Source organism: Camelina sativa, chromosome 2 (genome assembly GCF_030686135.1).
Source record: "Camelina sativa cultivar CO46 ecotype springtype chromosome 2, ASM3068613v1".
Taxonomy (NCBI): Eukaryota; Viridiplantae; Streptophyta; class Magnoliopsida; order Brassicales; family Brassicaceae; genus Camelina; species Camelina sativa.
In genome coordinates this window covers 27,185,570-27,199,124 of record NC_141881.1, presented here as the reverse complement: position 1 = coordinate 27,199,124, position 13,555 = coordinate 27,185,570, and the positions used below count along the sequence as shown (strand labels likewise).

General features: G+C 34.8%; 3 protein-coding genes across 3 annotated transcripts; 1 reads left to right on the top strand and 2 right to left on the bottom strand.

The window, feature by feature from the left end:
* Positions 1–812: 812 nt before the first annotated feature.
* LOC104736111 (cytochrome P450 86A1) lies at positions 813–3,091 on the top strand. The gene is made up of 2 exons (XM_010456042.2): positions 813–2,017; positions 2,488–3,091. Exons 1-2 carry the CDS (start codon positions 878–880, stop codon positions 2,887–2,889), a joined length of 1,542 nt encoding a protein of 513 aa, XP_010454344.1. The 5' UTR covers positions 813–877; the 3' UTR covers positions 2,890–3,091.
* A 368-nt stretch (positions 3,092–3,459) lies between these two features.
* Positions 3,460–4,986, bottom strand: LOC104736100 (transcription factor MYB119). The gene is made up of 3 exons (XM_010456032.2): positions 4,640–4,986; positions 4,402–4,528; positions 3,460–4,293 (listed from the first exon to the last, which is right to left on the bottom strand). Exons 1-3 carry the CDS (start codon positions 4,984–4,986, stop codon positions 3,460–3,462), a joined length of 1,308 nt encoding a protein of 435 aa, XP_010454334.1.
* A 5,232-nt stretch (positions 4,987–10,218) lies between these two features.
* LOC104756342 (subtilisin-like protease SBT4.8) lies at positions 10,219–13,389 on the bottom strand. The gene is made up of 9 exons (XM_087471760.1): positions 13,204–13,389; positions 13,015–13,109; positions 12,821–12,912; positions 12,424–12,676; positions 11,850–12,336; positions 11,499–11,755; positions 11,297–11,408; positions 11,000–11,213; positions 10,219–10,905 (listed from the first exon to the last, which is right to left on the bottom strand). The coding sequence occupies exons 1-9, from the start codon at positions 13,297–13,299 to the stop codon at positions 10,364–10,366; spliced, it is 2,148 nt and encodes a 715-aa protein (XP_087327886.1). The 5' UTR covers positions 13,300–13,389; the 3' UTR covers positions 10,219–10,363.
* Positions 13,390–13,555: the final 166 nt, after the last annotated feature.

Genomic DNA, 13,555 nt, shown 5'->3' with positions numbered 1-13,555 from the left:
TATAACGCTCACGTTCAGCCACATATGATCTTTACCAATTTTGATTTTTTTTTGCCGTTGCGTTTCTTAATATTGATTCGTTTATTTTATTTTGTATCCTTAACATTGAATTGTGTATTTCCTTAACATTGATTATCACAAGTGCATAAGTACTTTTAACCACACACAAAAAAACAAGTGTTCGGCTCGAAGGAAACCCTGTTTCTTAGAATGGGCTAACTGCCATTGACCAAATCTTTTATAGGTGGTTCTTCTCGAAGAAAATACTGTATCTCGTTTCTATATATAGGATCAATATTAGTATTTAGCTGTAACTAAATTCCTACTATTGTATAAAACTGTAATATGCTTTCATTTTTGGTTATACATTGCTGGAAATTCTGATCTTGAAAGTTGAGTTTGCCAATAACATAAGAACCATTTTTATTTAACAGTAAGCCCATAACTAGTTTATGTTCACGAAATATTTTCGTTTAGTCTCAAGTTAAAAAAAAAAAAATGTATAATGTGAAACAATAATACAATATTACAAGTACATATTAGTTCATAGGAAGAAAAATCATAACATATAATCGATGTTTTAAATGGGAAAAAAAAAATAGCCATAACGAGAAAATTTATTTGCTTTCGTGTTCTATTATCCCAAATTATACACACAATAGTCTCATCTTATCGACCCAAATTTAATTTTCCCAACCACTTACTCCTAATTAATTGTAACAAAATAAAACATTTCTTACTATAGCATGATATTAAAATAATATATCTATGATTTCTTGATTATATATATACGCACATCCCTCTCCTTCACCATATGTGGCTCTCTCATCAATCTCTCCATACAACAAAGACAATATAAGCCGCATAAACCGGGAAAATGGAAGCTCTAAACTCTATCTTAACCGGCTACGCCGTGGCAGCGCTATCAGTCTACGCTCTATGGTTCTACTTCCTGTCCCGGAGACTAACGGGTCCTAAAGTCTTACCGTTCGTAGGAAGCTTACCGTATCTAATCGCAAACCGGAGCCGAATTCACGATTGGATAGCTGATAATCTCCGAGCAACCGGTGGTACGTATCAAACATGCACCATGGTGATACCTTTCGTAGCCAAGACGCAAGGGTTTTACACCGTGACGTGTCACCCCAAAAACGTCGAGCATATCCTTAAGACACGGTTCGATAACTACCCTAAAGGTCCGATGTGGCGAGCTGCTTTCCACGACCTGTTAGGACAAGGGATCTTCAACAGCGACGGTGACACGTGGCTCATGCAACGTAAGACAGCAGCGCTTGAGTTCACGACTAGAACTCTTAGACAAGCCATGGCTCGGTGGGTTAACGGGACTATCAAGAACCGGTTATGGCTTATATTAGACCGGGCAGTCGAAAACAACAAACCGGTTGATCTTCAAGATTTGTTTCTGAGGTTGACTTTTGACAACATTTGTGGTCTCACTTTTGGGAAAGACCCGGAGACGCTCTCTCTCGATCTACCGGAGAATCCGTTTTCAGTCGCGTTTGACACAGCGACCGAGGCTACTTTAAAGAGGCTTCTCTACACCGGTTTCTTGTGGAGGATTCAGAAAGCGATGGGTATTGGATCGGAGGATAAGCTCAAGAAGAGTCTTGAAGTCGTTGAGACTTACATGAACGATGCAATTGACGCTAGGAAAAACTCTCCCTCCGATGATCTTTTGTCTCGTTTCTTGAAGAAACGTGACGTAAACGGCAACGTTCTTCCGACTGATGTTCTTCAGCGTATCGCGCTCAACTTTGTTCTCGCCGGTCGTGACACATCTTCTGTGGCCTTGAGCTGGTTCTTCTGGCTCGTCATGAATAACCGGGAGGTGGAAAAGAAGATCGTTGATGAGTTATCGACGGTTTTGAAGGATACACGTGGCGATGATCAAGAGAAGTGGACGGAGGAGCCGTTAGAGTTCGACGAGGCAGATAGGCTCGTTTACCTTAAGGCTGCTTTGGCTGAAACGCTGCGTTTATACCCTTCTGTGCCTCAGGTGAATATCTAATCCATCATTTAATTATTTAATTACTTCGTCTCTGGAAACAACATACGTAACGCTTATGGCCAGGAGAGATTTGCATAAAAGACTTAAACTTAACATAAACATAATAAATTATTATATTAATATTGATTCATGTCTTAATATGTATACGCCCTTCTTATAAAGAAATTCCTGATTTATGTCTAGCTTGTAGTTGACTAGTTGTTAACTCCGTAATTTGTCCTTTTTCAGATGAATATTACAGATTTCTAATTATTAGTCCCTAAGCTCTAGCTAGAATCAAATGACTGTTACAAACATAATTAACTTTTACTTAATTTGAGCTATTTTTTACCAAAAAGAAAATGGCAAAATTTACGCAAAATTACTCCTCATTTATTTTGTAAGGTTTCTTGTCCTCATATTTCATACTGTAATAAAGAGCCTATGTATAACGTATTCGTAACGTTTCAAATAAGCAGGATTTCAAGTACGTCGTAGACGACGACGTTTTGCCGGACGGGACTTTCGTGCCAAGAGGTTCTACGGTGACCTACTCGATTTACTCGATAGGACGGATGAAAACGATTTGGGGCGAAGACTGTCTCGAGTTCCGTCCGGAACGGTGGCTCACAGCCGACGGTGAGCGGTTCGAGACTCCCAAAGATGGTTACAAGTTCGTAGCTTTCAACGCCGGACCAAGGACTTGCTTAGGAAAAGACTTAGCTTACAATCAGATGAAGTCGGTGGCTTCGGCCGTTCTCCTCCGTTACCGGCTGTTTCCAGTCCCCGGTCACCGCGTCGAGCAAAAGATGTCGCTAACGCTTTTCATGAAGAACGGGTTACGTGTTTACTTGCAACCTCGTGGTGAGGTGGTTGCATGATTAAAATACTAATTAAGGGTATTATGGTAAATATGTTTATCATTTGAAGTTTATTCAACCTACTTTTCCAATGTTTTCTCCACCTACAAAAATACGTATTATGATATATATATATATATATATATATATATATGCACTTTTTGTGCCTTTGTTTGTTAAGTTTGTTCAACTCTTTTTGAATAAAAAGGTTACTGGTTTAACTTGAGTACAAATATAAGACGATTAGTGGACGTAAATAGAGATAAATACTAATGTCGTAACGTAAGTGGAAATCAATTTCACACTAATCTCTAAAATTCAAATTAACCACTTAATTACTTGAACAACATAACGTAAGATGAGAACAACCAAAAAAAGTGACGGATTTATCTATAATTCGTAAAAAAAAAAAGATCGACTTCAAAGTATCTAGGACATGAACCTTGATTTATTTTGATACGAAATGCAGCTTGAAACTTATGGTCTACAGAAAGTTCAGAGAAACTTAAAGGACAAAATTATTAAACAAAAGAAGAGAAGGATATAGATAGAATAATCATATAACGTAACGTCACATGATCATGAGGGTAGCTAGAACAATGGGAAGCAGATGTTGCTACCTTGAATAGAACCAGAGAGCATCTCTATCAGATCCATCTCTCTTCTTTCAGTTGTAGAGTTAGCTTGAGGCTCAAGAAAATCGTTGTGGCCTCCGTGCTCTATGGGGGTGGATGACGTGGAAGATGAGGATGACGGAAAATGAGTGTCCAAGTAGGACGACGTCGTACCGTTCAACAAATAAGATATGTACATATCAGACGCAAGGTGGGGTGTACTTGCCGGAGCTGCGATCGTTGCCTCTTGATGATGAGTTCCAAAGTTGTTGTGCAAGTTTAGGTTAGGGCTCTTGATCATGATCCCAGATGATGAAGATTGAGTTACCTCATCCGAAGTTTGGCTCAAACCTATATTCTCAAGAGATATCGGGTGGTTTGCAAAAAGGTTATGTAGGTAATCCAGCTCTTCGTCATATGGATCGCCAAGGATGGACGATGCGGCGGAATCTCCATCAGAATAGATCTGACGATCAAGATTAGGTGTAGAAATAACACTGATGGTGGTCTCATTCTTGTTCTCGTCATTGTTGTTCTTGTAAATACCATTATTATCGATGCTTTTGATGTAGTCTTGGAGAATGCATGGCCTTTTAGCTGAGGGAGAGCCATCGCTATCATTGTTATCAGCTTTTGACTCGCGTTTGTGTTTGCGTTTTGAATTTTGACGTCGTTTGGTCGCATTCCAATGGTTCTTGATAGAGTTCTCAGTCCGTCCTGGTATAAGTTTAGCTATCTCTGCCCATTTGTTCCCGATTCTCATGTGCGATTCCACAAGAACCCTCTCTTCTTCTTCACTCCATCCATCTTTCTGAATTTATTTTTTTGGCAAAATAAAAAAAAAGAGATCGAGGGACTTATGTCAGAACCCTAGATCTAGACGAAACTAAGTTATACGGAGAGAGATCTAGATATAAACCTTTATATCAGGACGGAGATGATTATGCCATCTCTCACGACATTGTTTGCCAGCTCTTCCCTCAAGTTTCTCCGATATCATCGCCCATTTCCTCTCCCCATGTTGCCTCACCAACCTTATCAACTTCCTATACATATAAAAGTTCGTAGTAATAAACGCATATACTAAATCTTTTTTGACTCTTGTATAGATGCATGGATGAATCAATCTACATAAACATTTATCGATCTATATGTACCTGTCTTCGTCCGCTGTCCATTGCCCTTTGATGAGGTTCATGTACGGTCGTTTCTTCGTATTGTTTTGAGAATATCTGGCTGCACGTTTAGTAGTCACCACTTCTCCAATAGGGCTTCTGTTACCGCCATTAAGGACCAAGTGTTTCTCCCTCGTCGGCCCAAACGTTGTGTTCTTTTTGTTATTGCTTCTAGTTTCAATCATCGACATTTTCGTCTTCACGATGGCTTGGTCTCTAGAACACTCTTGTTTCTTGGAGCACAAGGCATCATTCTTTTGGCCGTACAAGAATCTATCCACGGCTGTCAACGGCGGCGCAGCTCCATGGACAAAGCGCCGGTCTTCCATGGAAAAAAGGAAGAAGAAGAAAAGATTAACTAGTAGAAAGGAGAGGAGAGCACAAATCAAAAGGAGAGAGTTTAGCTAGTAATAAGGAATATGAGAGAACTTAATGAGTTTCTATATAAAATCAAACCAATGAATGACCCATTAAATTCCTTTTGTTTAAAAATAAAAAACCTTCTAGCTATGGTAGTTTTCACCCCCGAAGTTGAAAAGAAATGAGCAAGGAAGACTACAAAATCTGATAACTAGAAAATATTGATATTTTTTTTTGATTGTTACTATGAGGATCTATACGTATTAGTCACTAAATTTTCAAATCGATAGTTTCCCAAAATCCTCTATAATTTCCTATTGTACTTTATATGATGTGTCTTCTTACTACTAAGACAATATCTACGAACAACCAAAAGACTATATCTGTCAATTTATAGAATAATATACAATATTTAGTAAAAGAATACTTGTTTGGCAACAGTCTTTTTTTTTTTTTTTTCACTTTGCTACATAACTAACACATTCACTCAAAAATTATATATCTATAGCAAATGCTAATACTAAAATAGTTGAGCTAATATTAAAACTATGCATAGTATATGCTAAGTGGTGTGAAATGAGCTAAGGGGAAATGAAATACCAATTTTTTAAATACCAATCTATCTCCCGACAGTAACTAAGTGGAAGTTAATAAAAGAGAGAAAAAGATGGTAAGATTAGTGGGCTAATTTTAGCTAATGGTTATTTAAACTAAATACTAAGATTTCGAAAAGACACTCACATCTTCGTGCAGATACTTTGACGTAAAATATGAATAAATGGGTTTTTAGGAACTCTTGAAATGAGAACTCTGTAAATTTGTAACGGACGAAAGTGGTTAATGCCTTAATGGAGAGAAAATCAATGGTTACTTACAGAGCCGTGCCAAATAAAAACATGGTTACTATGCAACAAATTAATTAATTTTAGTTGACTATAAATCTACAATTATTTCGAAGGATAAATTTAGGAGGCGACTAAGACCATCTTTAGTCGAGAACGTGTAAGCGTTACTCAGAAAACAAAAAAAAAAGAATTTATTATACATATTTCTTTTTTATTTATTTATTAATATATGTACCAGTGAATAACTGACACATGTCTCTTTACTTTAAGAACCGATTCTTCAGATACTCCACCAAGCAACGATTACTCTTATTTTTTACTTTCTCTCTTCTTTTTGTTATTATTTTAATAAGAGTAATTGCAAGAGCAATCCCCACTAATGATGCTCTAAGCCCATACAGAACAAATATATATTCGAAAAATTAATTGCTACCTGAAATTAATTTTTGGTTTAGTAATCTTTCGTTTCTATATGTACACTTTTATCTGTCTTTGGTTCAATAATTAAGTGATTAACTATTATTCGGCTCAGTTGTAACAAAAAAAAAACTATTATTCTGCTCAATTTTGTGCTTCCTTACTGGTTTACTGGGCCTTTGTACAAACTAGTCGGGCTTAATGATTGATATACACCAAAAACAATTAGGGTTTTTTTTCTCCAGTTTTAAGAAGATTTATTGGTAATTACAGCGGCAACAGAACTTAAGGTTCGTCTTGTATAATTTGCCCTCATTAAACAGCGTTTAAATTTTTGAAGAATAGAACAGAGAATCTGAATCAAATTAAATAGAGAGAGAGAGATGATATAAAAAGTTATATTGAAAGTTTCAAATTTATTAGACTTTAGGGATACCCCATTGGCCATTACATAACTTTTAATTTCAGATAATTTTTGTAGAATTACTGCAAACAGTAGCAGTTTACGCCAGGGCAACCATATGGGAGAAGATCCTGGTGACGGCAAACGAATCCACACTCTTCCTCCGTACAAGGCGTTGATGGAAACCACTTCGTTCATTATCTTCCACTAGTTTTTTCTTTACAGCATTAAAAAAAGTCGGATTTGTATTGGTAAGCCATAGCTAGAGTCTTTGCTGTGTTTTTTTGACATATGTTATTCTATTAAATTTTAGTATATAAAGTCTATTAACCTCATTAAGTTTTAATTAAAAATTCACTAAAAAATCTATTTTAGAGGAACATAAAATTTTTTTTAAATATTATATATGAACTCAATTTCATATTTCTTAATCTTTATTTGTACTAATAGAGTATTATATAATCTACTATATGTTTGAAAAGAAGATAAAAAATCACATGAAACTTAAGAATTTGTATTTAAATTTTATACAAAAAGATCTTATAATGAACTAACAAAATGCTAACGTGATAATAAAACAAGATGATATGACATATGTAAAAAAAAAGTTTTACTTATGTTTTATTTATATTTTACATATGTTTTGCTTATTTTTTTGTTAATATACTTTTCATATTATAAATATATGTAAGAGATTACGTAAATGCAATATGTTATTGGGAAATTAATTGGATAAATAATATGTTTTTCAGTTTTATGATGTTAGAAAACCGCTTAAAAAAAAATATATAGAGAAAAGATAATATTAGGTACTAAATATGTAAATCATAATGGATATATTTTAGGAATTTTCAACAACATGAAATTTGTTATCTTCGTCCACTTTTTCAGAAAATAATATTTTCATCACAAGATTAACAAGATTTTATTGTAAATAATAACTATATTTATTCAACCTTTCAAGAACCAAAAAATGACTAATTTGTTGCCATATATGAACACTTACACGTAAGATTCATATTTATATAGAATTTAATGTAAATCATATTAAATATATGTATCAAACAATCAAATCATGTACATATATATATGTGTAATTCTATCATAATCACATACAATAAAAATAAATAAACAACTAAACGTACATCATCCACTCATTGCATGGGCAACCATCTAGTATTTATCTAGTTAAAACTTAAACTTGTAAACTCACTTTACAAATGTATGAACTAATCAAATTTTACTAAGTGAATCTAGGTGTTGATTCAAATGGTAACAAAATATAAAATCATGTAAATCAGTATACAATTAAGTGTTTTTTTAATGGGTGAAAAATTTAGAGGAATAGAAAATTGGAATTAAACAAAAGAAAGATGAATTAGTAATTATTAATAATTTTACCAAAAACTCTTTTAAAGAGCGATATTTTCAAAAATACCTATCTTCTTTATTTTTTTACAAATATTTCCTTTTTTGTTGTCTATTTATAATAATACCTTTTTCTATCTACATTATACTAAATTATAAATCATAAACTTCAAATACTAACTCTATCCCCTCAAAACTACATGTCTACATTACAATATATATGATCATATTGAATAATTTTATGACGAATAACTTCATGCCAATCATTATAAACAATGATACGGTTTGAAACTATGCAAAACATAAATTTTGTCATCATTTAGGCCTTGAATGTTTTGTAGATTTTGAGAGAGATTTTGGTTTTTGTTTTTCAAAATCTCATTTTTATACCAATCAAGATTTTAAAATTTTGGTTTTCCTAAAATTTAGGGAAACTATTTTGTTATAATCTTCCATTCACGATTCTAGATTTTCAATTGTTCTATAATTTAGGAAATCTAGTTTTTGATTCTTTACGTTAATTTTTCTCAAAAACCAAAAACCTTTTTTTTGAGATTTTTCATTTAAAAAACTAATACCAAAATCTAAAACTAAAATCTAAAATCTAAAAACTAAAAACTAAATCCAAAAACTCAATTTAAAAGCAGTGTTCATTAAACCAAATAAAAGCAGGTCAATTAATCTGAATTCGAGAGATTACACAAATCATTTTTGTCTACATATAATTCAACAGACGGTTTGTATATATAATTTGACAGACGGTACATCTTTTCTATTATAAATAGTAGTAGAGTCTAGTGTTGTAGTCTAATTACTCAACTTCTAGAAAAGAAAAAAAAAATCTCTAGAACACCTCTTTCTTTCGTTCTAAGAAAAATGAAACTCTCTCAGGTTGTGAAACTTGTGATCATCTTCATGCTAATTGTATTTGCCACAGGTTCTTCATACACAAATATATATTCAAAAAATTAATTGTTAACGTTCTCTGAAACTATTTTTGGTTTTAGTAATCTTTCGTTTCTATATACACTTTTATATGTGTTTGGTTCAATAATTAAGTGATTAATTAATTATTATATTCATTTTGACACACTGGTCATGGACCAAAATAGACATAGACATATTGCCAGTCAGTAGATCCACAATTGGCAACTTCTAGAAACAGAGACAAAATTAACGTTACAAGAAAATTAATAGACCTCAAGAATTCATAGATGTCAAAATAACATTATGTACTTTCAGTAAACTAAATTAAAAAGTAGGTCGTTAAATCCGAATTCCAGAGATCTCCACCGTCTTTCTTTTGTTTGATTCGAATTTTTTATTTCTCTAAAATTTTCACCCATAAAAAAAGCTTAAATATGATATTGATTCGCTTAGTAAAATTTGATTAGCTTATACACTTGTAAAGTTAGTTTACAAGTTCTAACTATATAAATATAAGTTAAAGCATTTTATGGACATTTTAAATGAGTTTTATGTGCAACATTTTAGCATTTTCATAGCAACATTTGAGCATTTTTATAGCAGAAACTAGCACTCAGAGTGCATAACTAACATGCGAGTTGGCTAAAAAAAACTTTTTCAAAAAACTTTTCATCTCTCCAGAAATTGAGAAATTTAATCATTTGTTCTCTCTTTTGTGAAGATGAAGTTATCCGCCGTTATCATTGCTCTTCCTCGCTGTCGCTAGCACAGTAGCACTGCTAGGTAAAATCGTTTCTCTCGTTAAAGATCCCGATCTTTCTTTTTAGATATATTAATCTGCTAATTTCTACATATATGATGGTTGGTTACAATTGCAATTGCAAATGGTTTTAATCTAGACGCTTTAAAAATTTGTAGAAAACCTTAACAAAATAAAATGCTATTGAACTTATTACTAGACATTTGGTCAATTAAAATATGTAAATGTACGTAGTTCTAACTTTTTACTGGTAGTTTATGTAAAGAGCACAGAAGAAGGTTGACTTCTCTGCAACTATATAGGAAGTTTAGATCGAGGCCCATTTATAAACTATATCTGACCCAATAACTCTAATTTTGGAAGACTAGAGTAGTAACTCTAATTTGAGATGTGGTCTGTTTTGTCCAATTCATAGACGAGTCCAGGATTTAGACCGGCTAATGGGTTGACCTGACCAGCTCCAATCCATAAGCAAACTCAGTTGATGCACTTTTTTAATGAGAATGCTTAAATTGAAATCTTACGATGATTGATTCAAATCGATGCAAAAACACTCTAGATTAAAGAACCACAAAAACAAGAACAATATTATAATGATGGATGACTATGGTGAAACTGATGCCTCATCAGTTACCATCAGTATAAACAACAATGGGACTTCTCACGTTATGTGTGCCATCTGACCATATTAGATTTGCAGACGGAGGTGGTGTTACGCTGAGATTACTGCCAGTAACAGTCACCGTGAAAGACTTATTCTCGTTCACCATCTTAAACGACAGAACACTAGGCGTGACCGTAATGTTGAGCTTAGATCCGTGATTAAGGATAATCTTTGATTTGTATGTAGAGTTAGGGGTACCAAGGTTAGTGACAGTTCTATTGAAATCCACCGTGAAGGAGCTATTAGAACTTGTAAGTTTAGCCGACATAGAAGGATAGTTGAGGTTTCTTGATAAGGTGTTTCCAGAGCAAGTGACGTTTTCACCAGAAATGAGTTTAAGGCTTTCTGACGTGTGGTTCAAGCTGCAGAGAAAGGCGATGTGGTCTGATTTGTTCAGTTCGTAGACAAGTCCAGGGTTAAGAGCGGCTATTGGGTTGACATGCCCAGCTCCATAAGCAAACTCGGTCGATGCAACTCCAGTTTCAGTAGCATTCATTGGCCAAGCTGCAAAGATTCATTAAGAGAGAATGTATAAGAACAAGATTGTCAATAAAGATTTACTTGCCAGAGAGTTAAAAGTTGGATTTTTTTGGTTTACTGGTTGTCATGATGGCAGATTGGATTACGGAAGGAGACCATTCAGGATGAAAAGTCTTGACGTACGCGGCCACGCCTGCAACGTGTGGACAAGCCATAGAAGTTCCGGACATAACAGAGTATTTCACACGTCTTGGGTCACTCTTATCGGCAGATGGTGAAGCCAAAGGTGAATAGGCAGCGAGAATCTCCACTCCTGGTGCTGTTACATCTGGCTGCAATCCATCCACCATTGTCTTTTCAGACCAAGAAAAAAAACAGAAGAATCAAGATTCAAGAGCATAAACGTGTTATATACCTTTAGAAGATCAACTGCAATGTTGTTTGGACCGCGAGAAGAGAAGGAAGCAATTGTAGGAGCTGTTGGATTAAAGATTGCCTCAGTTCTTAGAACAGATCCTTGCGGTGACCTGAGAAAGAAAACAAACACAGTGGATATCAAGACAAAGAAGGTACAAAAATGTAAATAATAATGAAATAGAGAGAAGATATTTATATACTTGGTGGAGTTAATGTAAGAGACGAGAGAGTCAAAGTCATCTGATGATAAAATAGAGAAGGGACGAGAGCTAATGGTTGCAAAGTCTTTTTTGGAGGTAGTTATGGTTGCAACAGCTACTTCTGACATACTTTGATATCTTGAAACCATGATCTTTCCCGTCATGTTAGTTTCTGAAATAGAATTTTCTGAAATAGAATCTACGTACACCAGAGGATACTTCTTTTCTTTCAGATCAAAAGCATTCACTGATTTCCCCTGTTAATAAAACATAATATATATAGAGTCATTGGTAATATAATGAGGCAAATATACTCTGATGATAATAAAAATGAGTGTTACTAATACTTACAACAAGTGTCTTGCCATTTCCAAGAACAACTTTGGTTGAAAACCTACGGTTGGTGGTGGTAGCTGCAACAGATAACACCCACGGCGCTACGCTCGCAACTGTGGCCGGATCCGGACCAGAGTTACCGGCTGAGTGCACAGTGAGAATCCCTTTGGCCATAGCGTGAAAAGCTCCGATTGCAATTGTGTCCTCTTCATACAAGGAGGGGTGGTCTCCCCCTAGAGAGATGCTGATGAGGTCAACACCGTCTGCGATCGCGTCATCAAACGCAGACAGTACTGACTCAGAGGAACACCCTGTCATGGTGCATACTTTGTAAGCTGCGATTCTAGAGGCTGGAACACCGCCTCTTGCCGTGCCATTTCCTATTCCAAAGAAGCTTGTGTCCGCAACTGCGTTTCCAGCCGCTGTGGAAGCTGTGTGTGTACCGTGGCCTTGACTGTCTCTAGTGCCTTCGTTTGTGTAGTCTCTTGCTCCAATTAACTTGCTGAAACATTACAAAATACATCAAATATATCTCTGCCTAGCTAGAATAATAAGAATAATCGTCCGTTATAATATTTAAGAGAATTACTTGTTGCAAGTGAAGTTCTGGCCACCGGAACAAACACCTTTCCATTTCTTAGGAGGAGGACCAAAACCTTTATCAGAGAAGCTCTCTGATTCTGGCCAAATCCCACTGTCGATGACTCCTATAATAGTATTACTCTCTGTGGCCACGTTTCGCTTTGTATTCTTTCCTTCCTTCATTCCCATGAAGTCCCAAGAAGCCGTCGTTTGGAGTTTGTAGTTCTTGTTGGGGAACACAGACACAACTCCCTCCATTTCTAACAACACAATAAGTATTTAAAACCTTTTACAAAAAATTCAACCTGAAATGTTTATCAATACAAGAACACTAATCGGCTCCCTAAGCATTGGCTCGTTTGAGCTAATCTTTTGTTGACAAAAAAAAAAAAAAAAAAACTAACCGGCTACTCGTTCTCGTTCTGACTTAGTGAGTCGGGCAGCGAACCCATTGAAACTCCTTTTGTAACTTCTCACCAAACGACCTTCGATTGAACTAGAGTATATACATATATGTGTATATCATTTATTATAATCCTTATAACGTAAACTAATTATGAACCATCATTGATTAAAGAATGAATTAATAAAACCACACCTTTCTCCGGTGACGTCTTGAAGAATACTTATGTGATTCGACATTGGTGTGTAGTCTTGTCGAGACGGAAGTGAACCCATGTAGACAACATAGACCTTCACGAATAATTATCATCATCATGTAAGATAGATCGTATAAATAACGAGAAACAAAATATATTGACAATGACAATCATATATAGACTATTACTTGTTTTTCTTCAGGATCATCTATGATTGCTGAGACAGGACTCAAAAACAAGACAATGAGACATGGGAGGAGACAAAAGGAAGCTCGTTTAGCCATTTTTTTTTTTACAAGTGAATAAAACTTTCAATCTAGTTTGCCCAACAAAAAAAAAAGAATTAAATTTCAATTTCTATGGAGATTGAAAGGATGTATGAAATAGTAGAATCATGTATATATACCTAAAAGAAAAAAAGGAATCCTAATTAAATCCCTCTGATTCTGTTTCTTTAGTTGTCCCTTAATTATAATAGAAAATAATATTACCATATATGTAATGATAGGTGTATCAATTATCAAATGGTATCATATGACC

Excerpts from the sequence above, each read along its gene's own strand:
- LOC104736111 (XM_010456042.2), top strand. The coding sequence starts at position 878 with ATGGAAGCTCTAAACTCTATCTTAACCGGCTACGCCGTGGCAGCGCTA. Across the intron at positions 2,018-2,487 it reads TATACCCTTCTGTGCCTCAG|GATTTCAAGTACGTCGTAGA; the intron begins GTGAATATCTAA and ends TCAAATAAGCAG.
- LOC104736100 (XM_010456032.2), bottom strand. The coding sequence starts at position 4,986 with ATGGAAGACCGGCGCTTTGTCCATGGAGCTGCGCCGCCGTTGACAGCC. Across the intron at positions 4,529-4,639 it reads TGGACAGCGGACGAAGACAG|GAAGTTGATAAGGTTGGTGA; the intron begins GTACATATAGAT and ends TTATATGTATAG. Across the intron at positions 4,294-4,401 it reads ATCTCCGTCCTGATATAAAG|AAAGATGGATGGAGTGAAGA; the intron begins GTTTATATCTAG and ends AAATAAATTCAG.
- LOC104756342 (XM_087471760.1), bottom strand. The coding sequence starts at position 13,299 with ATGGCTAAACGAGCTTCCTTTTGTCTCCTCCCATGTCTCATTGTCTTG. Across the intron at positions 13,110-13,203 it reads ATGATCCTGAAGAAAAACAA|GTCTATGTTGTCTACATGGG; the intron begins GTAATAGTCTAT and ends TTATTCGTGAAG. Across the intron at positions 12,677-12,820 it reads AGAACGAGAACGAGTAGCCG|AAATGGAGGGAGTTGTGTCT; the intron begins GTTAGTTTTTTT and ends TTGTGTTGTTAG.